The sequence below is a fragment of the Corvus cornix genome, chromosome 20 (genome assembly GCF_000738735.6).
Source record: "Corvus cornix cornix isolate S_Up_H32 chromosome 20, ASM73873v5, whole genome shotgun sequence".
Lineage (NCBI taxonomy): Eukaryota > Metazoa > Chordata > Aves > Passeriformes > Corvidae > Corvus > Corvus cornix.
The window spans coordinates 6999692-7020994 of NC_046349.1; the positions used below are offsets into that span (position 1 = coordinate 6999692).

Genomic DNA, 21303 nt, shown 5'->3' on the forward strand with positions numbered 1-21303 from the left:
GTGTGGGAGGGGCTGGACAGGGACCTCACGGGATGGACAGGGGTGCTCTCCTGGGAAGCTGCATCAGGGACCTGGCAGGCACAGAGAGGCTGTTGGAGTTATCCATGGGATGGCCATGCTGGAAGAGGCATCTCTCCATAGTATCTCCTGCACCTCCCATGGCTGTGGAATGGTTTCCCATGAGGGTGCAGTGGGACCTCCTGCCATTGGGGTTTTATTGTCTCTTTTGCTGTTTGATGGTGCCTCAGTTGTCTCGTTGGACCAAGGAGAGTAAAAATGTGTCCCATGTTTGTGGAGGAGGAGAGAGAGCTTTGGACAGACAGTAGCATTTGGAAATCCCATAGATTTGTTCTTGTGAAAGCTCTGATTTATGGGAGTTTGTTCTAGTTTCGATCCATCAATGAAGGTAAGTTAAAGGTCATCAAGTCTAAAATGAGTTTACAGTCAGTTCTTGGCAAGTCAGCATCTCCAGTGAGCCAAGGTATATCCATAACCTCCCCTCCACGAGAATGCTCCCGCCTGGCTTTGGCACTTGGACTAGCACTGAATTACAAACCCTCCCACGTGATGGATGCTGGAAATATTTAATGTATAATTTACTGCTTGCAGGGTGAGAGTGCCAAAGGGTCTGATGGACGCAGCCTGGGACCGTGCCAGTGATCCAGGATGAGCACAGGGAGATGGATGCAGTGTGGTACCACATCTGTGTGATCTGGATTGGGCGCAGGGAGGTCGATCTCAGCTCTGTGGATAATGGAGGAAAAACCAGCCCTGAAAGCCAACCCGTGCTGCTAAACTGTAACTGCAGGGTTTGGAGTCTGTTCCCTTCTTGTTGGAGCAGTCTTGCTCTGCTGAGGCTCAGATGGATGGGAGTGACCTTCAGGAATAGCTGTGCTAATGTTTATTTTATCAGGACCCAGCTCCGAAGCAGTGGAGCTGCTGGTTATTTTTAACCCAGGCGCTGAGCAGCTGGACGCCTGGCGCAGCAGAGCCCAGTAACAAATGCTCTAAAGAGGGGCCCTGCATCATTGCTGGGCTGAGGAATGTTCCTGACAGGGAAGGCAGCGCTGGTTCATGCTGTTAACTCCTTCAGGATTCCTTGGGGCTCCATGTGCTCTTGGCACTGGTGTTTAGGGGGTTGGTGCTGCCAGACTTGGGGCCTGGCATGGCCTCCACCCCTTGCCCTGAATGCAGGAGGAGAGAACCCCTATTCCTTTCTCTCCTGGAGCTCTTGCCCTGTCCCCATGCCACAGGGTGGGTGCTCTGCCCCTTGGGAAAGCTGCTTGGGCAACTCCTCATCCCACCCTGTGCTAGACCCCACCTCCCCACTTCTATCCCTACTCTACCCCACAAGAGTCCCAGCCTACCCCACATGGATGCTGGGCAAGGAGTTGCTGGGTCCTGCTGTGGAGAGAGGAAGTGCAAGAAGAACCTTTTTGGGTTATGTTTGAGAAAAGCAGGACAGGGAGATGTGGTGGTTAAAGTTCCAAAGGGTAAGGGGAGATGGATCATGTGGTTCTCCTGGGGAGTTTTCTTGAAAGGCTTTATTGGCCAAACAATCTGCTGCTGCACATGAGGCCTGGGCTTTGCTGTGCCCACTCCAGTTCCATGCTGGGAGCAGGAGCTGGGGCTGAGATGGGTCCTTGGCCTCCCATGGGGAAAGCAGAGCCAGGGTTTGGGGAGTTCTGGCCATGCTTGGGGAAGCAGCAACTGTGTCTGGAGCACTGCACATGGAGATTTTATCTCATCCTAAAGATAAACAGAAAGGGAAGTCAGAGAACGGGCTGTCCTTGGTGGGAAACGCTCCCAGCTGCCCATCCAGCCTGAGTCATGGCCGGGATGGGAGACAGCACAATGTCAGGGTGACTGGGACCAGCCAGTGTGAGCGGGGTCCTCCTGTCCCACAGACTGTCCCCCTGGGCCTGTGCGTCCCCTGGGGCTGCAGTGACTATGGGACCCTGTCGGACACCACCATCTCTCTGATGGTTTTCATGGTGTTTGTTTGTAAGAGAAGGGAGGTTCCCACCCTGTTTGTGGGGAGGGTGTGGGAGGGCCCTTCTGGTATGGAAAGTGGTTTACCTTCAGTGAAGCTTTGACCCTGGTTCCAGGTGTGACACAAATCCCCACTCTCCTCCCGCATCCCTGTGTGGGATCCAGCTGCCCCTTCACCTGCCCCAGGCTGGGTGGACAGCTCTGCCCAGAGCCTGGGTGTGCAAGACCTGTTGGTTTGATCACTTGTAGTGTTCTCTCTCCAGTTCTTTGTGCACGATATGGAACCATTCCTGACAGGGGAGAAGTTACCTGGGAAGGTGCCTTGGGGGCTGAGTGCAGACCACCCTGAGAACACCAGACCAGGCTGATTTGGGGCACAGGGGTTGGCCAATGTGAGGCCAGTGTGGCTGCAGTGCCTGCCATGGCAATGACCCCCCACCTGCGTGCTGGGCTGGGAGAACTCACCTCCCACCCACATGGATGCTGGGCAAGGAGTTGCTGGGTCCTGCTGTGGAGAGAGGAAGTGCAAGAAGAGCCAGGTCTGGCTTTTAAAGTGAAAAATAGAGTTTTTATTCAGTGTTTGCATGGTTGATTCATATCAAGGTAATGTCCCATCCCTCCCTGCAGCATCTGCAGTGCCAGGACAGTTATCGAAGCCAATGCCCGGCTGTACCCAAGCAGGTTATTTGCAGTATTTATTTAGATTTGGTTTATAGGTATATGGTGCATAGACAGCTTTGTGCTCACAGTACAAAATCTCTCTCTATAGAGCTGCAGTCAGAGGATGGCAACGGCGGGGGCTGGAGGGGTCGTTCTGCTGCTGCCTCTATGGAAATGGGCTTTGTGTGCCAGGGCTGCCAGCACGGCACAGAGGAGGGGGCTGGCACGGGGGTCCCGGTGTGCCCAGTGCTGGGGGACAGGCGGGACAAGGATGTTCCACCCAACAGGGTGAGAGAACAGTGGTGAAGTGAGCGACTGCCACAGCAGCCTGCAGACCCCAGCAGCCCCTTTGTCGTGTCCATGCTCTCAGGGAGGAGCGTGGCATCACTGCCACTGTGCCGGGGTCAGGCTGGGCTCTGGCCGTCATCCTTCTGGGGCCATCTTGGGCTAAAGCGGGTGGGGGGCCAGCGAGACAGGGTTTCTGCAGCTGGAGGGCCACGGTAGCTGCTCACATGGGCTGGGGTGCGATGATGACGTTGCGGTAGCTTTTCACCCCCGTCAGCTGGTCACTCTCAAAGTCCACCATCAGCTTCTGCAGCCCTGACAGCCGCGGCATCAGATCCATCCGGAATTTGGCCTCCGCCTGCGGCTCCAGCGGCTCCTCACTGTGGGAGGGCAGGGAGTCATTGTGGCCCTTGTCCGAGCCCCTTGTCACCCTCCCAGGGCCCACGGTGCCACAGGCCCCTGGTAAGTAGGGACCCTGTGGGGTGGCCCAACCCCTTCCCCAGTGAGGTGTGGGCTAGGGATGCTCTGAACAGGGACCAGCATAGCCCTGGCTCCTGCTGTGCCCCATGACTGCCCTCCCTGGGGGCTCCAGACACAAAAATCCACCCCATTCCCAACATCCCAGCCAGGTGAAGCAGGAAAAGCTCTTACAGCTCCTTGACAAAGTGCCCGTCGGTGAGGCCGGTGCCCTCCACCACGAACACGCAGCCATTCAGGGGCACCGCAAGGGGGTTCACCAGGCTGATCTCTGCCACCAGCTTCCGATTCTGCATCGGCTCTCCTAAAATCTGCAAGCAGGAAAGGTTGGACCCCAAGCACCACTGATCCTGGGAGCCATGGTGCTCCTCCTGCCTTGGGGCTGAGGCAGGACCATAGGAGGATGCAGGTCCCAGGGGATGCAGCCCTGCTCAGTTAAGCTCAGTGAAGCAGGACCTGCTGCCCAAGCCCCAGGGGTAACCCACCAGATGATCACAGCAACTCATTCCCCTCAGACCTGCCTGGGATGGGACATTGGACCCTTACCCTGATCTTGATCTTTGGATTCTCAACATAAATATCCCTGACAGCCACGAGGATGTCGCCTGTCTGGTGATCATTCAGGAGAGCCACCACCTTGATGAGGTTGTCCTGGGTCAGTTTGTCCCTGTACTCTTCGTACAGGATGCGCAGGGGCACCCTCTTCTCTGGAAGGGGAAGCAGAGAGGGGTCAACACCCACGGCAGCTCCAGCCCAGAACCCACAGTCCTGCACTGACACCCGGCTGCTGCTGGCATGGTTTGGGCTCCCCAGGAGCTTCTCCATGTGCCTTTCAAGGACAGGGGAACCGGGGTTCCTGCAGGGCTGGGGCTCCAATACTGAGGGCCAGAAGGGACGTTCAGGGTGTGGGGATGGGAAGGAGCCATGTCCCACGGCAAGGCTCCAGGGTCACACCTGCACCAGGGGTCCAGAGTGTCAGCCCTTGGCAGCCACTGTGGGCACTGGGAGGCAGCCTGGGCCCTGGCAGCTGCCCTCACTCAGCCCTCAGTGCTGTTTATCTGAAAGTCCTTCAGGGATGGGGCTGTCCAGGGGGAAGGACAGGGAAGGAGGCTGAAGGCAACCAGTGGCAGAGTTGCCTGGAACAAGGAGCCCAGAGTAGCTGTGACCATGAGAAATGGAGCCTGGCATTCCCAAGGCAGGATTTGAAGTGCCATAGCATCAGCTGAGGCTGTGGGGAGAGGAAGAAGCTTGGCTTCCCGCACTGGCACAAAGTGCTGGGGTGCCCTAAAGGATGCAGTCTGGGAAGTCCTGAGGTCTATATTCTGAGGCAGGAGCTGAGGGTAGAAGTTTCAGGAACTCGTAATTAATGTTTCAGAGAAAATGATGATGGATCAACTTTTGGACAGGAATGTTAAGTACCCCAAAGGCCACAGGGCTCCTCTAGCAGGGTGAGCACGTGTCCCCACTCCCCCATCCAGCCCTGCAAAAGGTGCCAAGTACCTGCTAGTGCTTCTGCCAGCATGAGCAGAGGCACATCCCTCTCCCCTCCGTGGTGGCAAGAGCCAGCACATTCCTCATGCCTGTGAAGCAGCTCAACACCTGGCAGAGTGCCAAGCTCTTCGTTTTAGAGGACCAGTGAGGAGCAGGGCTCAGTGTAGGGTAAACATTTGGCTGTTCCAGGACAGCAGATGTGTGGACTTTCCAAACCCTGAAGGGTCTCTGGCAAACTCACATAGACCCAAACTTGTGCTTAACGACCAGATGGTGACGTTCACGTGTGGCAGGGGCGAGGGAGGTTCGGGGGCCGTGCCAGGACAGCTCTGTAGTCGAATGCCCACCCAGGGAGACACCAAGAACTTCAGCACTGCTGGCCAGCAAACTCAGTGCTTCTCACTTCCTCCAGCCTGGGACCATGCACTCAGGGCTGAGCCGGGCCAGTCCTGCTTTCCCTGATGTGGGAAGATCCCACCAGAGAGCCCAGCCTAGCCCAAAGACTGTGGGAAAGCAGTAGGGATGCAGACCAGTGCCATGGAGCGCCTGGGGATGGCAGCCTGGGTGTGCCCAGCTCGCTCCCTTGGCATGACAGCTCCAGCAGTAGTGGTTTGTCCAGCTCCAAATGCATTTCCAGCTTCTTCCTGAGCAATTTCCTCATCCTCTCATAAAGATTAAAAATCCACAGTGGTCGTTAACTAAGGAGGATGTCCCCACCGAGCAGCTGAACACAGACTGACCTGACCCCGGTCCTGGTGAAGCAACCCCTTCACCACCAGTGGGTCTCTTACCTGCCCTGGGCTCAATGTCGATGTCAGCTGGGTCCGTGAGGCCGCACAGGGGCCCGACGGTGCCGTTGTGGCTGGTGGCACGGGCGCACAGCGTCACCCTGCAGACACGCTCCTCGTCTGTGTTGTTGCTGACGACGGCAAAGACATCGAAGTCGCTGCCCTTGTTTGCACCCTCTGACACCTTGATCCTGAGGTGCAGCCCCTCATCCTCCTCCCCGATGGACTTCTTCTGATGCTCTGCCTTCTCAAACACCGCCCGCTCCTCCTCAGACCCTGCGGTGCACAAAATCCCTGTGATTCCCTGGAGTACGGGGAGGGCCTGGTCTGGGCTGTTCTGCCCTGAGCCCTGAAGCCCTCCTGCTGTGGTTGTTTCCCAGCAGCAACATCCCTCCCTGCACATCTCTGCCCCTGAAACCCTCCATACCCTCCGGGTATTTGTAGTTGTGGGTGATGTCCTCCCGGCTGTCCCTGCCTACGCTCTTGGTGCTGATGTACTTCCCCACATCTGAGGATCGGATGCTCTGCTTCTCCATCCCGTCGCCCTGCACCACCCAGTACACCACGTCGGCGTTCACCTCCGCAAAGATGAAGGGGATGTCGTACTTGAGCTGCATGTCACCCTCTTTGATGGCTTTGACGGGGGCTGGCCCGCAGCAGTAAACTCCTGCATGGAGTAGAGCCACTGTCACCACCCCAGGGTTCAGCCACAAGGGGTGGCTGTGGTGGGGAGGAGACCCAGCGCTGTCAGGGTGTGAGGTGGATGGAGCTTCTGTGTGGAGCACGTTGTACCTTCACTCTTCTCCTGGGGCGTCGGGTCCAGCGCCTGCCACCCATCATAGCCAGCTGCCAGGTCTGGACGGGCCATCCATGACTCCACCCAGCAGTGGAAGTTCCTGCAAGGGAAACCAGGAGGTAGAAGTCTCAGCCTCCCCCAGCACCTGCCAGGCTCTGGAGAAGGGGCAGAAGTAGCCCAGGGGTGGCAGACTGGAGTCCTGCCATGCCACTCACCAGATCTTGTCCCAGGACGATCTCTCCTGCTCCCCCTTCTCGTTGACGTAGCGGTCAATGGTCAGGTTGGCATTTGTGTCATGGGCTGAGTTGTAGTTGGTCACCACCCGGCTGGGGACTCCCAGGCACCGCATGACTGCGGGGAGCAGGGCAGGGTGAGATGGGCCCAGGTTTGCACCACTCCCATCCCACAGAGCCCCGCGTTTGAACAGCTCCTGCCCTTCCCTTTGCCTGCCAAAGGGGTGCCTGAAGAGTGATCCCCAGGAGAAGCCAGTGCACGGGCAAGCTGGGTGGCACCTGGCTCTGACAGCCTGACGGGTTTGATATTGCAGCAAAAAAAAAGGCACAAAAAGCGTCTGTGAGAGCTTTAGAGGTACTGTGGGCAGCCGTGCTGAACCCCAGATTTCATCTCCCAGCTGTCTTTCACTGCGCAGGGAGCTCCCCAGGGAGCAGGGAGGCAGTTACAGTGCTTCAAAGGAAGGCTATAAACTCTGCGAGTCGCTGGAAATCCACTTTAGTTTTCTGCTATTTCTCTCCTCTAAAGAGGGTCTCGTCTGTCTGTGACACATCAACGCTCTCGCAGGCAGAGTTTTTCTTGGGAAAAAGCTGCACGAGCATATGTGAATGTTTCCCAGCAGCTGCCCGTCAGGAATTGTTCTCCTCTTTTTCCCCTGTCTGACTGCCCTGGTGGCCATGACATTATTTTGATCTCAGTGGATTCATGACTTTATTGCAAACTTGGCCTTAAAGCCACTTCCCTCACCCCAGCCTGCCCCAGTCCCTCCCTTGCTGCCTGGCCAGGGAGGCAGTGCTGAGTTTAAAAAATTTATATTATTTTTTCCCTCTATTTCCTGACAAACTAGAGCAACAGAGAGCTAATTGCAGAGGAATCACTGCAGGCTGATTGCAGCTCTTCCCTCTGGATGCAGCACCAGGAGTGGATGGAGGGTAGGGGCTGGGGTGGGAGATTGGGGGGAGATGGGTGACCCTGTCCTGTGGGGAAGGGGAGACCAGAGGCATCTGCTCTCACCCGTGCACGCCACAGCAGCAAAGACCCAGCACTGGCCATACTTGACTGGCTGGCACCCAAATTTCTTCCACCTCTTGAGAATATCCACACTCCCAATCCAGGCCATGGGGCTCATCCCATCCTCGTAGCGGTTGTCCCACCGCCCAAACAGCACCCCCCGGTCCTCGTCATTACAGTTTACCTGTGGCAGGAGAAAAGGGGAGGGATGGAGGGGCAGGAACAGGCGGGGGAAGGAGAGAGAGAGCCTTTGCCCCATTCACATGCCCTGTCACCCACATTAGCATCCTGTATCCATGCAAGAGCTCGATGGGATGCGGGTGGACATGGTGCAAATTAGGGATGAATTTTAGAAACACATCCTCCTGCCTGGGAATTTGGGAGTGATTACCCAAAGCCGCTCCTGGAATGCTCTGTGCCCACCCCTGCTATTTGTTTCCTCTGGAAAGGTTCTTATACATATAGGAGCAGTAACAGGGAAAGGATGTAAAGGGGACAGGAAACACCCCAGAGAAGGAAAATGGTGTTAATTGGGGGGGGGTTGATGGGGTGACAAATGCTGTCTGTCACAGCTGTAGCTGGGGGGCGTTTGCACCCCAGGGAATGTGGGGTGCTGGGGCCACCCTGCCGGGTGCACCCCAGACTCACCATGGCGCTCACCACCCTGCCAATGTACACGGGGTCATTGCGGCGGGAGCAATCCCGGTTCTGGTCCCTCAGGTGTTTGGGGTTTATGTCCAGCATGTTGAGGCAGATGTCTAAGATCTCATCCTCGAACTGGTGGAGAGCAGGGAGAAAAGGTTGTGTGAGGTCCCCACAGGGGCTCTGCCACCTCTGTCCTCCCTCTCTGGCTCAGGGATGTCCCTGCCAGCAGAACATGCTGGGTATGGGGGTCACACCTCCTCAGGGTCCCCTCCCCCGCCAGCATCCGCTGAGTGACGTCCCCACTGTCCCCACTCAGCCTGTGAAGCCCCTGGGTGACCTCCTGCCTACATACTGTAGCTTCCTGTAACCGCACGGGGGTCAGGGCATGGACCTGACCTCCGGGAAAACCTATTTCCCATCACAGCTGAGTCACAGCCCTTCCTTGAATTGAGGCGCTGGTCCTGTGGAGGCCACGGGCACCCCCACTCCTGCAGGCACTCAGCCCTTTGCTCGGGAGGGCGGCTGAGCAACCCCTGTGCCCCGGGGACTGCTGCTCGGGGTGTGGGCGCTGCCTTATCGGCACCCCTGGCACAGTGCCCGGGAATGCCTTATCAGGAATGGGCTCCTGGCACAGCAGGGCCACCCCGATTAGGAACACATGGCCATGGGGCCCCCAGGAGCCATGGGGAAACATTCCCCTTGTCTTGCCACACCTTTAATTCAGCACATTCCCTCTCGGAAATGGGATTCCAGTTTCTTTGACCCAGAGCTGGCCTCCAGGGTGCTGACAGCATTTGGGGTGCATGTCTGTGAGGGGCACACACGTGGCACCAGTCCCTGTGTCCTGCAGCACCAGAGCTGCACGGCCTGGATCAGCCAGGGGTCCCAAGGGTCCCGGGAGGCCTTGCCCACTCACCTGGCCAAAGTTCCACGGGATGGAGAAGATGTAATCACAGGTACCCTGGTAGATAAGCCCGTGCTGGGACAGGACATACTCACGTCGCTCGTTCTCGTCACGCATGAAAACGGTGTCCTCTGTGGGAACAGCAAGTGATGAGGACAGGGTTCTGCCCTGCACATACAGCTTCCTGACCCCCTCCCTGTGGATGGATCCGGTGGGAAATGAGGCACCAGGGGCTGGAACTACTCATGCCTTAAACAGCTGCTGGGGAATTTCAGCCCAGGTTGATTAGAGTGGATGGGAAAACTGCAGCGGGTTTGTGGCTTGCTTTTCATTCTTTCTCATGTCTCTGTCTTTCCTCCCTTTTATTTAATGGAGATGGATGTTTCCTCAGGAGGGGAGACCTCCCTGGGGGTGCAGTGAGCAGTGGGAGTGAGCGTGCTGGCTCAGCACAGCCAAAGCCATTTCATTCGCAGCAGCTCCTGCTGTGGAAATCAACATTTACTGGAAATGTTTGCAGAAGGAAACCCCACACGTCCACCCCCAGTGCTCAGCACAGCCCTGGTTGAGCAGAGCTTCCTATGGCCCCTTATCTCTGCAGATCCAGCATGGGACGTTTCAGATCCAGGAAACCAGCCAGTCCAGGAGCAGGGGAAGGACAAGGAGAGAGGAAAATCCCAGGGCTGTTAAACCTTACAGCACTGAGCCAAACTTCCCTCTGGGTCTGGCTGCCCAAATTTCACCTGGACAGTGATACCCCTGTCAATGAGTCCATAGCTGGGTGCCTGGGTGAGGACGGGTGGGAATGGGCCAGGTGGGGGCAATTAGGGACAACTGGGGGCAAGTAGGGGCATTTAGAGGCTCTTCCCCTGTCTCCTGCCTGCCCAGGAGCTGGCACCAGGGACTGCCCAGGGCTTTACACCAGCACCACAGTGGTGGGCACCATGTGGTGGGGGCAGCCTGGACAGGGCATTGGGTGCTTGGGGTGGTGGCAAAGGCGCTGTGTGTGTTGTAGGGTGAGGATGGTGCTCTTGGCCCTGACCTATTGCAGGGATTGTGTGGAGATGGAAGAAAAGGGAGGGTTTCTGCTTAGATCTGAGCTCAGAACAGGGCTTAGGATACCTGGGATCTGCAGTGGGATGAGACCTGTGGGGGTGATGCTTGGGGAGCATCTTGTGTTTGTCTGAACCTTGGGATCCCTGGCCTCAGAGAGGTGAAAGCCCACCTGGGTGCCAGGGGTTGAAGAGCAGGACAAAGTCCCCAATTTGGAAGCTGGAGCCCTGGTAGTCAGTGCGGGTCTCCAGGGTCATGCTGTAGCGGCCAATGCAGGCGTTGGGTGGGGAGCAGAGGGAGACAGAAAGGGACTCCCCGTCCTGCTGCTGGATCACGGCGCTCCAGCACGATTCCTCCGGGCAGTCAGTCATGACAAAGTGGAAGCTGGTTCCTGATGTCTCATTGGGGCATGGCCCTGTCAAGAAGGAGTAGGTCAGTTCTCCCATTGCTCCAGGGCCCCTGGAAGCCCCCTGCCATGGAGGCTGCACCAAGGGGACCTGCTCCAAGCCCCCCTCCCCTGTGGCAGCTGCCTGGATCTTGGCTGTCACAGTCTGGGAACATTCACCCTGTGGTTTGTCAGGTACTGAGGGCCCAGCTGAGGGGAGCTCAGACACATCTCTCACTGTTTGGGAAGGGACAGATTCGCCCTATGAGCATCCCTGGGCCAGCAGAGCACAGGGGGTGCTTGCCCTGGTGGTCACCCCAGAGCCAGATGTCTGTTCTCAGCTGCACCCGCTCCTGCCTCTCCTCTGAGCAGAGCTGTTGAGTCCCTGTACCCACATAGCCCGGTCCTGCCACAGCCCACGGCATGGGGGCTGGCAGACCCCCGCCACGAACCCCAGACCCCCGTCACCCACCTCAGGGTGCCCCAGGATGTGTGTGCAGCCTCAGGCGTTGCTGCAAACATCCCATGACTAGGGATGACCTCAGTGGCCAAAGCGCCGAGCCTGGGACAGTGTGATCCTCGCTGGCCCCTCCAAGCTGCAGCCATGGCCAAGCCACCTGCACCGAGCCAGCTCCAGACCCGCTCCCCGGAGCGGTGACGCCCAGCCCGGCCGCGCAGCTCCCTGGCCATGCAGTGCCTGGCCGGCAGCCGAGGCAGCGGTGCCACTGCTGTCCACTCACCCGGCCGGAGCACAGCCCCGGCTGGTTCCCCACCAGCCCGCGCCCACAGCGTGGGCGGGACGCCAGGCCAGTCACCAAAAATACTCGTGAACTCATGGAAGTGACACAGTTTCTCCTCCCGGGGAGGCTGGGGATGAGCTCACGGTGTCCTTTCGGCAAGAGCCAGCCCGGGGCTGCTGTAGGAGCCTGTCCCCCTCCTCCTCCTCCTCCTCCTCCTGCCTCCACAGCCCACATCATCCCCCTGGACTCCGGCACCTGAATGGGGCTCTGCCAACACGGCTACTGCAAAAACACAGCTCTGTTTTCACTCTATTCTTCCTCCCCTCTTTCTTGTGGGAGGCGGCACATGACCTCTGTAGCTTTGTTGTCCCAGGATGGGGGGACAGGTCTGGCAGTCCTTGCCTTGCCAGGTCCTGCCCCAGTGAGGAATGTGCTGGGGCCGGTGGGGTGGCACTGCCTCGTGCCTCTGCGAGCAGCAAAGCACCTTTGCCCCCTTTCTGCAAGCGCTGGCGCTGGGCTCCAGCCCAGAGGAGCCTCTGCCAGCCTGTGCCTTGGCCTGGGAGGCTGTGCCTGTGGCTACTCCCCCTGCAAAACCAGCCCGGGACTGCCTGGCTGTAGCATGGCCTGGAGAAGCCCGGGGGTGGGAGTGGGTGGGCAGCCCCCATGGGGCTGCTAGGGCACCGAGGGGGCTGCTGGTTTAGGGTGAAGCTGGGAGGTGCTGGGTTTTGTTTTGTTACCAGAGCTTTTGGGATGGAAAAAGGAGAGTTTTACTCTACGAGGAAACTTGGGTGCAGTTTACTTTGAATTCTGGCCGGGTTGACTCAGCATGGTGCCTCAGCCCCAAAATAGCGCCTGCCTGAGAAATAGTTTCCTCTCACTTTGCTCTGTGCTGGTGGGCCCAAGCCCCTGCCCGGCGGCTGCACCCAGCCCTGGCTGTGACAGCCACAGCCCAGCCCTGGCCTGGCTCAGGGGGCTGTGCTGGGGAAGCTCCATGGGAACATTTCCTTTCTCCAGCGTTCGTGTTTCCTGAGCAAACCTCGCTCTGGGGATGTCTGAGGGGCAGCAGGGCTGGGTGTAAAGCCCATCAGCAGAAATGCTGTGATACCCCTGCCTGAAAAGATACACTTTGCTGACGTTTCTCAGAGGGGCAGGAGGGGTGGGCAGGATCCTGGCTGCAGCCAAGGTACTTGCTGGTGAGCTGGAAGCTCTGGCATGCCCTGAGTCTGGCTCGACCGTGGGAGGAGGATGGGGAGGAAGTGATGATGCTGGTGGCTTCTTGTTTTATTTTTTTATCACTTCTCTTCCACTTTCATTAAGGAGATGAGTTTCTACCTCTTTTTCTGGTTCTGATATAAAAGCTGTGCACAGCGCCAGCCTCTGCCAGGCAGGAAACAGGGACTGTGTGACACGGGGCAGGTGCCGTGGTGCAGCCCCCGTGGGAGCACAGGTGAGCCCTGCGGCAGGGGCAGAGGGTGGTGACACCTACACAGCCCTCCCTCGCGACACGAACGTGGCGGCACTCACCTGTCGCGACGTTGAAGGCGAGTTTGTCCACGCCCTCCTCGTAGCCGCGGCCCGAGAAGCGCAGGGTGATGGTGAAGGGCTGCCCCCGCCGCACCACCAGCACCTTGCAGCCCATGTCCGCCGTCCGGTGCTCCTGCCCGTTGCGGTCGCAGTGCAGGTCCCATGTCTCCAGCACCAGCTCTGCAAAGGCAGCGGCACGTACAGCTCTGACCCTGGGACACGCCACGCAGCCCCGACGCTTGGGAAGGAGGGGTGGCTGTCGCCCACCCTGAGCCCTGGGTTGGGACCTCGGAGAGGGGTCTGAGCCTACCCACCCACACTGCCCTGTGCTTCCAGATGTCTCTGGCAGAGCATCTCTCCAGGAGGGCACTGTGACCGTGCCACACTCTGAGCATCCCTCAGGAGCGCTCTGAGGGCTGGGCTCCCATCGTGTGCTGTGAGAGGGGCACAGCTTTGGCAGCCGAGCTCACAGCGACTTTTTGCCCTCCTGATCCAGCGCTGTGCTGTGTTGTGCCGTGGAGCTGCCTCTGTGGTATCACATGTGCTGCCAGAGCTGTGCTGGGCCTGTGTCTCACAGCACCCAGCACTGGAGCAAAGTCCAGCGCTCAGCTCTGCTCTCAGGGGGCCTTTCACTGGCTTTCACTTTCACTTTGCTGTCGGTGTGCCCCCACCCCAAGCATGCGCTGCTGACTGAGCCCAGGAATGTCCAGGACGATCCTGTGCCTCAGCCAGGCCTCCAGCAGCTTTACTGTGCTGCAGCTGCTGACAAATTGGTGAGAGCAAGTGTAGATTCGGTGACAGAGGGTGTCTGATGCCCCGGACATGTGCAGGCTGCTCTGCTCTGCTCACAGCCCAGGCAGGGCTGTGTGCTGGAGCACCAGCAGCCACTTCCCCACTGCCCCAGGCGCTGTGCTGGAGCAATGAGATGTCGTTCATCATCACTTGAGGCCACTGACCCCTGACTGCTCTGTGGTGACGTATTAATCACCAGAATAAGAAAAAGCATTCTGTGCAGGAGAGCACACAGCAAGCTCAGCGCCAGCGAGGGACTGGGTAGATCAGTGGGCAATATTCAGTTTGCTGCCCCATGCCACGGCTCTCCCTGGCCATGCCCTTCCCAGTACGAGCTCTGGCAGTCACCAAACCCTCCTTGGACTGGTGCCAAATGGGAACAGCAGCCCATGAACTCACCATTCCCAAAGCTAAATGAAAACACTGCTCCTGGCTCTCTGGGCAAGGTGACTCTGCAGTATGGGCCCAGTGGAGGGCAGTGGGATTGTCACTGTCCCCACCACGATGTAAGAGCTGCTCAAACTGTCCATAACTAAGGGCAAGGTCCCTGCAGCCAGTCCATGGGAACTGTGAAGTGGGGACAGAGCACAGACAAGTCCTCTCCCTCACTGCCTCTCCCTCTGTGAGCAGCACAGCCCTGTGCTATGGAACACGGACTGCACAAGTGGAATCACATGGTTAACATGGAACCAAACTTGCTGACAATAAGCATGTTCAGAGAACAGGACCAGAGCTCCTCCTTGTCCCAATCACCCTGGGGTGTTCATCCTCAGCAGATTTAGCAAAAAGCAGATTTCTCAAAGCACAAGTGCCTCTACCCAAACCAATGGGTGCCAAGAGATGGGTGGGAAGGGCGCTGAGGGGCTGCAAGTGGTAGCAGGATCCTGGGCACCCAGGAGCAGGAGCTGCCTAGTGTGTTCGGGACAAGAGGACACAGTGTTAAGCTGTGCCAGGGGAAGTTTAGGCTGGACATTAGGAAAAAATTCTTCACAGAAAGAGTGATTGGGCATTGAAATGGGCTGCCCAGGGAGATGGTGGAGCCACCGTCCCTGGAGGTATTTAAAAAAAGACTGGATATGGCACTTAGTGCCAGGGTCTAGTTGACAAGGTGGTGTTAGGTCATAGGTTGGACTTAATGCTCTCAAAGGTCTTTTCCAACCTAGTTAATTCTGTGATTCTGTAGCGGCTCAGCTTGTGTCTGGGTCAGTATCTGACCCGAGGGACCTGTGCTGGTATTGCTACAGCAGTGCTGGGAGCCAGGACAGCCTGCGGCACTGTGGCACAGCAGAGCAGAGTGATGCCGTCTCACCCAGAAGGCTGCGTGCCCGTGGGAATCACACGGACCCATTTCCTGGGACTTCGGGGGCAGCTGTGTGGGAACTGAGGGCTGTCTCTACCCTGACGAGCCAAGCGTGCAGGATTCCCGAAGCGCAGAAGCTCTTTTTCTGCCTGAGCCTCCTGAAATCCCCTCACCCTGCCAGGACGTGGGCACACGCTCCCGGCCCAGTTGTCCACCCTCCTCTACCGGGAAAGCTTTAAATAGCACCAAACTTCATTCTGCGGGTACTGGCGACACCCAGCCCGGGGGAGAGTCGGGAGGGAAGGGCACAGCCATGCCCCGCACGGACCCTGCTAGGCTTTTTATCGCCGTCCCGCTTTAGTCTTTCCCGTTCCGCATCGCCCTTGACTTCGGCTGAGGCTCAGGGACCGGCTCTAGCCCCAGGCGAGCAGGGAGCGGCGCGGGGGGACCAAGCGCCGGCTGGGGCGGGGATGCGGCCGGTCGGGACTCCCCGCGGAGCGGGACCGAACCCGGCACCTGCGGGGGTTCGCTCCGCGGTCCTACCTTCGGCCATGGTGCCGGCGCTGGGCGGTGCGGGTGCTGCCGGCGCCGCCGCTGGTGCACGTCCTGGTACCTGTCCCGGTTCCGCTGGCAGTGCTGTCGGTGCCGATGCCGGTCCTTGTCGCGGTCCGGATGCCGGGGGAGCTGCCCCTCACCACCCGCTGTCCGGCCCCACCGCCCGTCCCATTTATCCCGCCCGCCCCCCGCGCACCCACCCCTCTCCCCCCACCCCCCCCGCGGCCGGGCCGGCGCAGGGAAGAAAGGAAAAACAGTTTCGAGGAAACGGGCGGGTTTAGGTCCCACCTATTGAAAACAACCACCAAAAAAAAAAAAAAGAAAAAAGAAAAAGAAAAAAAAAGGAAAAGCAGCAGGCCCCCGCGCCCCCCGGGTTGGCCCCACCCGAGTCTCCCGGGACCCCACAGCCCCGGGGTAGGAGATGACCGCGCTGCCGATCAAGAGGAGGGGTGAACAAGGGGGCGGAGGGGAGCTGCGTGGCTTCCAGCAAAGTGCCAGGACTCGGGACTGTTTTCTCCTTATAAAGTTCTCTCCCTCCTCTGGCTGCGTCCCCATCCTGGCCAGTCCTGGTGGGATGTGATTGTTGGGAATCGCATCCCCTTCCCGTAGCTGCATCCCTGAGAGATGGAATCTGGAGGGAAAATGTGTTGAAAACTTTGCTGCTGGACAGCAGATGTGTTGGAAACAGCACTGGTTGCTCTGGGACATGGAAGCGTGCACAAAGCAGTGACCAGCACATTCCCTGGAAGTCCCTGCCCCACGCGCTGGCCATCCCTCTCCTGCCTGGGGGTCCCTGCCTCAGGGTCTTGACAATGGTACTACCTGGGGCTGCCTGGCCTGTCCCGGCCCTCCCCGTGTGTCCTAAGGGTCACCCAACACACTAGAGGGCACCTATCAGGGACAGAGGGCTGAAACCCCACACCTCCATGGGCTCTTGGGGTTTGGGAGCGCACTGGTACCTCAGCAGCAGCATGGCTTGTTATGAACAAAGCCTTGAGGCATTTCTGGAATAACTTTGTTCAGTTACTGGTTTTTCTTCGTGTGAGTTAAGCTGCCCAGGACCAGGACCCAGGATGGGGGGTGTTCCTGGGGGAGCCCTGAACTGACCCTCCTTGTTTGGCCCTTGGATGGGTGCAGGATGCTGCAGCTTGGGCACTGGGAACCCTCCTCAGCCTGACAGGTGCCCTTCTGCTCCCCCACACCCCTCAGCCGCTTCCCCTCCCAGGTGTGGTGACTGGTGCATCACTCCAGGGCTGTTGTGGGCAATGGGATCTTCTTGTGGATGGTGCTGTCCTGTAAGATGGTTGGGATCCATCACCCTGTGTGATGAAAATGACACTGTCTTCCTCTTCCCAGACCACTTGGTCTTTGTGGGCAGCACTGGGTCGAGTTGTTCCCATGGATGCAAGGAGGGGTCAGTGGGGGCAAGGGTCCCATGGGCTGCCCATCTCTCTGAGCATCAGGGCCACAGGAATTCTGTCCACTGCCAGGCCGCTGTGATGCCTGGGGAGGGCTGGTGGCCATGGGAGCTCCCAGCTGGTTTCACCTGCCTTGAGCTGGCCTTGCTCCCAAGGCTGCTTCCTGGGCACAGGAACCTCTGCCACTGGTGTTGGCAGGTGCCAGTCTGTCTGGGCTCGTGCTGCAGGGTGCTGGGTTAGACTCTGCCTGCACAAGCCCGCTCTTCCTCCTGTACCCGGTGTGAACTCTGGATGCACTCTGCAGCAGAGGTGCATGCTCGGTATGTGTTGTTTGCTTGAGTTAATGTGTGACAAACAGTCAAAGGAGCACTGCTGGCAGTGGAGGAATTGGGAACGGCCATTTCTCCCTCAGCTTGGAAGCACGAGCAGTTTGTTGCCGTGGGGGGTGTCAGGGTGTGTGGGATGTGTGGGACTGGGCAAGCTGGGGTGTCTGGTGCTGGGCAGGCTGCTGGGACTATCTTTTGTCTGGTTTCCTGGCCAAGCACAGAGCAAGAACGACTCACAGTACCTGTCCCTGCTCTGGCATCTCGGGCAGAAGTGGCAGGAGACAAGTGCCTGGCTGCCCCCTGGGGCTGTCTCCCACGGCTATCCCTCTGGCTCTGTCCACTCAGGGTTGTCCCTCAGGGGCTATCCAGGGAGCCCTGGGCTTGATCCCAGCACCCCGCCAAGAGGAAACCTCCCTTGTTTCCAGCTTTAGTGCCCACTTCACTCACCACCTTGTATCACGGAGGCATCTGTCTGCCCAGGCATTGGAAAATGCTGCCCATGGTAGGCCGGCCACAGCGCTGGTGTTATTTTTACTCTCCTTGCTCAGACAAGGTTGCATTAAGAGGGTGTTTGCGCTGCTGAAGCCCAGAATAACTCCTCATTTGCTCAAGGTGTTCAGTGCAGGACTGCGACGTTCCTCGCCCCCGCCCCGCTCCTGGAGCTGCTTCAAAGCGTCCCTGCAGTGCCGGTCCCTGAAGTGCCGGTCCCTGCCGTGCGTCCCGCACAGACAGAGCCGCTGTTTGCGCTGCTGGGTGTGTGCCGGGGCGGCTGCAGCCCCTCCAGTGCTCGCACATCCTGACTCAGTCCCTTGTGTAGGCAGATAAACAACCCGTGAAAAGGGGCAGTGTCTGCTCTGAGTCGCCCTGTTAAGTCGTCAACCGACTCAGGAGCTCTGCCCATCTCCTGCGGTGCTTCCCGCCCCGGGTATTCCCCAAACTCAGCCCTCAGCCGAGCCGCCGCTCCGGCAGCCCCCCGAGGCCGGGGCATCTTGTGTGCTCCTCGGTGGCGAGGCCGGCATCGTCCCGGGGTGGGGGTCTGTAGGGGACCCTGCAGGGATCTGACTTCAGGACTAAGTGTTTTATGCACATGACGACAGGGCCAGCGGGGAGCTTTGGGGGCTGTGTGTGGGCATCGTGGCATGCAAGATGCAGCAACTACCCCTCTCACACCTCTGATCTGTGAGCACGGAAAAGAACTTCCCAAAGCTGGGACGAAAGACCTGTAGCTGCTCCATATGTGGTCTGTGGAGCCAAGGGGCTTGGCAACAGCTGTAGACAAGGGTCCATGAGGGCACACAGGCTGGGGTGAGGGAGGATGGGGTTGGTGATGGCAGCACGGACAGTTTGGGCCAGGTGAGCTGCTGGCTTGGTGACGGCATCAATTCTGGTTTGGGGCTTTCGTTGCCACAGGCAGCTCTGGCACTGGCCCAGCGGCTGAGCAAGACGGGCTCAGCGCAGCGCGGGGCTCCCGAGCTGGTGGGGTTTGGAGCTGGCATAAAGGGGGGCTTGTTCCCAGCTGTGGGCAGCTGCCTGCCAGGCCAAGCAGTGCAGGGAATGGGCAGCCTTTCCTTTGGGAGGAGAAGTGGCTTTTTAAGGAAAAGCAGATTGTTTTTCCACCTGGTCCCCCAGGCAGGCGTGGCGTGCTCCGGTGTCGCAGCCACAGGGCAGACGCAGCCCGTGGAGTTGAGGCGTCCGCTGCTCACAGGGCAGGGGGAGGGATGTGCGGTGGTGTCGGACGCTGTCCCGGGCTCTGGCTCCCAGCTCACGGCACAGGCTGAGCCAGAGGCTGTTCCCAAAAAATGCAGAGCCTGAACCAGCATGGCCTGGAGGGAGCAGCCAGGAGCTGATAACCAGCTTCTCTTGGGAGTCCTGGTGCAAGGCACCCCCTCCCGCTTCTGGAGGGTGGTCAGGAGGAATTCATTATGTAACTGTCTTTGATTTTGGGCGGAGTCTGTATTTTTATTTGAAAGAAATGAGAGAAAAAGCCCTCCCGAAAGACTCCGTGTTTATTGGGTCTGCACGGTGGGGGCAGGAAGGCTGGGGGCTTCCCTGGCAAGGCTCCCAAGCAAGCCCCTGGGAGGTGGTCCTGTGTTGGACAGCAGCAATGCATGCAGGGGAGGTGGATTCTTCATCTGTGCCAAGCCTCTCCTTCCTGGTGGTCCCAGGATGGCCACAAGGCCAGTCCCACTGTGGCAGTGTCCCAGAGCACTTGAGAGTGGGCTGCAGGATGGGCTCATGTCCAGTGCCAGGACAGTCACGAGCCAAACAAAATGTTTTGCAAACTGATCTGGCTGTACCTGGTGCAAACTGAATTCCAGCCTCTGGCTGTCATTTCCCAGCAGTTTGTTGGAAGTCCCCCAGCTCTCCCTCCCGAGGGCGCCTCTTCCCCCAGGGCACCGCTCTCCAGTAATCCCTCACCACCTTCATAGCTTGCAGGCTCCAACGGGTCTGCAGGGGGAAACCAGAAGGGCCTATGCTCCCCAGTTGGTGCACAGAGTGTTTATGCTCCTCCATGAGTGCACATGTCCAGATTTAATGCCTGAAGCTGGGTGATTCTCCGAGCGCTAACACATGAGCCATGCCTGTCCCCCATGCAGGCCACCTGCACCTCACTGTCCTGTCATCATCTTCCCAGGGTGGGTGTCTGCAGGGCCCCTGAGCAAGCACTGGCAAAGGCATTTTCCATCCATCCCTCGGGATGCAGCACAGCTGGGATTTTGGAAAGCAGCTCGGTTGGCCTTTCCCTGGCCAGCTCAGATGGAGTTATGTCCAGCCCTTGGAGCTCTACCCTTTGGCGTTACCCTTCACCCTTCCTGTTTTCCTCTGCTATCACGGTTTCTTTGGCTTTCCATTTCTTATGGCTATCCTGCAGCTCCCCAGAGCACCAGTAACCTCAGCTCAGTGATGAGCAAGATCTCCACTTGCTCTGCCGGAGCAGGCGCTTGGAGATGACGAAGCTTCTCTGGGACACCTCTGCTTGCAGCCATGTCCCAAAGCCAGACAGAGCTGGTGTCCTTGTCCCACAGCTCAGCTCTTTTTGCACCCAGAGCTGCCTCTGTGTTTACCTGCTGAAGCCAGACCCACTGCCCTGGCTGTCACCCAGAAGGACAAACCCAGGCATGACAGCGTTCCCAGTGTGACACGGACCAAACCCCCAGCCTGTGCTTCTGAACTGCCATGGCTGTTTGAGGCTGAACCTCAGTGCCTGGGGCTGCCAGGACAGGAATGGGCCTGTGGTGGCTCTGCTGGCACCAGGGCTGCTGGGGGGCCCAATCTGGGGGGCTTTGCAGTTTCCCACATGCTGTTGTCACTACATCTCTGCCTTGCCACCCATTTCCCCCACCTCCTCCTTGACTGGGACAGGGCACAGCTGTGGCAGTGGCCGGGAGCGTGGGAGCCCCAGTGCTTCTTGCTCTTCCTCTTTTTGTCCTCTTCCCTCTGTCTTGTCATGATTGAACCCAGTGACCTTCCAGCCCCCGCAATTTGTAGGGCAGAGCTTGATAGGAATCTGGTGGTGAGGAGGAGGAAGAAGAGTGCAGTGTCTGTCTCAGGTCAGATCCCCCTGCTCTGCGCCAGCCCACGCACTGTCTGCTCTGATGGAGCAGGGCTCAGGAACCACAGGGGGAATGGCTGCCCCAGGAACTGCCATGGGGAAGAGAAGGTCATTCCCTGGGGCTGGGATCTGTGCCTGATCCACGGGCCCTCCATTTCTCTGGGCTGGTTTGGTTGTCTGCTGCATCCAACATTTTGGACCTTTTTTCCTTTGGAAAAAAGTATTTCCTGGGGTCTTGTGGGAGCTTCCCTCTGGGGCTGGGCTGACTCCAGTGCTCTGCACCCTGGCACTACCAGACCCCGAGCAGCCCACACTGCTGGACACCCACCAGCCCACACTGCTGGATCCCTGTCAGCCCCTGACATACGATTTTGCCATTT

The 21303-nt window shown here is 58.6% G+C and overlaps 1 protein-coding gene across 2 annotated transcripts; it reads right to left on the minus strand.

Moving 5' to 3' along the window:
• Positions 1 to 2534: 2534 nt before the first annotated feature.
• On the minus strand, positions 2535 to 15789 carry TGM2 (transglutaminase 2). Of its 2 annotated transcripts, none has more exons than XM_039563583.1 (13): positions 15615 to 15789; positions 12980 to 13159; positions 10503 to 10745; positions 9293 to 9411; positions 8380 to 8508; positions 7735 to 7915; positions 6705 to 6840; positions 6486 to 6589; positions 6121 to 6360; positions 5697 to 5969; positions 3961 to 4121; positions 3589 to 3725; positions 2535 to 3317 (listed from the first exon to the last, which is right to left on the minus strand). In XM_039563583.1, exons 1-13 carry the CDS (start codon positions 15622 to 15624, stop codon positions 3161 to 3163), a joined length of 2070 nt encoding a protein of 689 aa, XP_039419517.1. In that variant the 5' UTR covers positions 15625 to 15789; the 3' UTR covers positions 2535 to 3160. The 2 variants fall into 2 exon arrangements, with proteins under 2 accessions (XP_039419517.1, XP_039419516.1); XM_039563582.1 differs by lacking the exon at positions 15615 to 15789 and adding an exon at positions 13294 to 13468.
• Between the last annotated feature and the right edge of the window lie 5514 nt (positions 15790 to 21303).

What these genes read in the sequence shown, in the direction of transcription:
- TGM2 (XM_039563582.1), bottom strand. Translation starts at nt 13,333, where the DNA reads ATGCTCTGCCAGAGACATCTGGAAGCACAGGGCAGTGTGG. An exon ending in GGAAGCACAGGGCAGTGTGG is followed by an intron (nt 13,160 to 13,293) that starts GTGGGTAGGCTC and finishes CTGCCTTTGCAG; the next exon opens with AGCTGGTGCTGGAGACATGG. An exon ending in GGGCACTTTGTCAAGGAGCT is followed by an intron (nt 3,318 to 3,588) that starts GTAAGAGCTTTT and finishes GCCCTCCCACAG; the next exon opens with TGAGGAGCCGCTGGAGCCGC.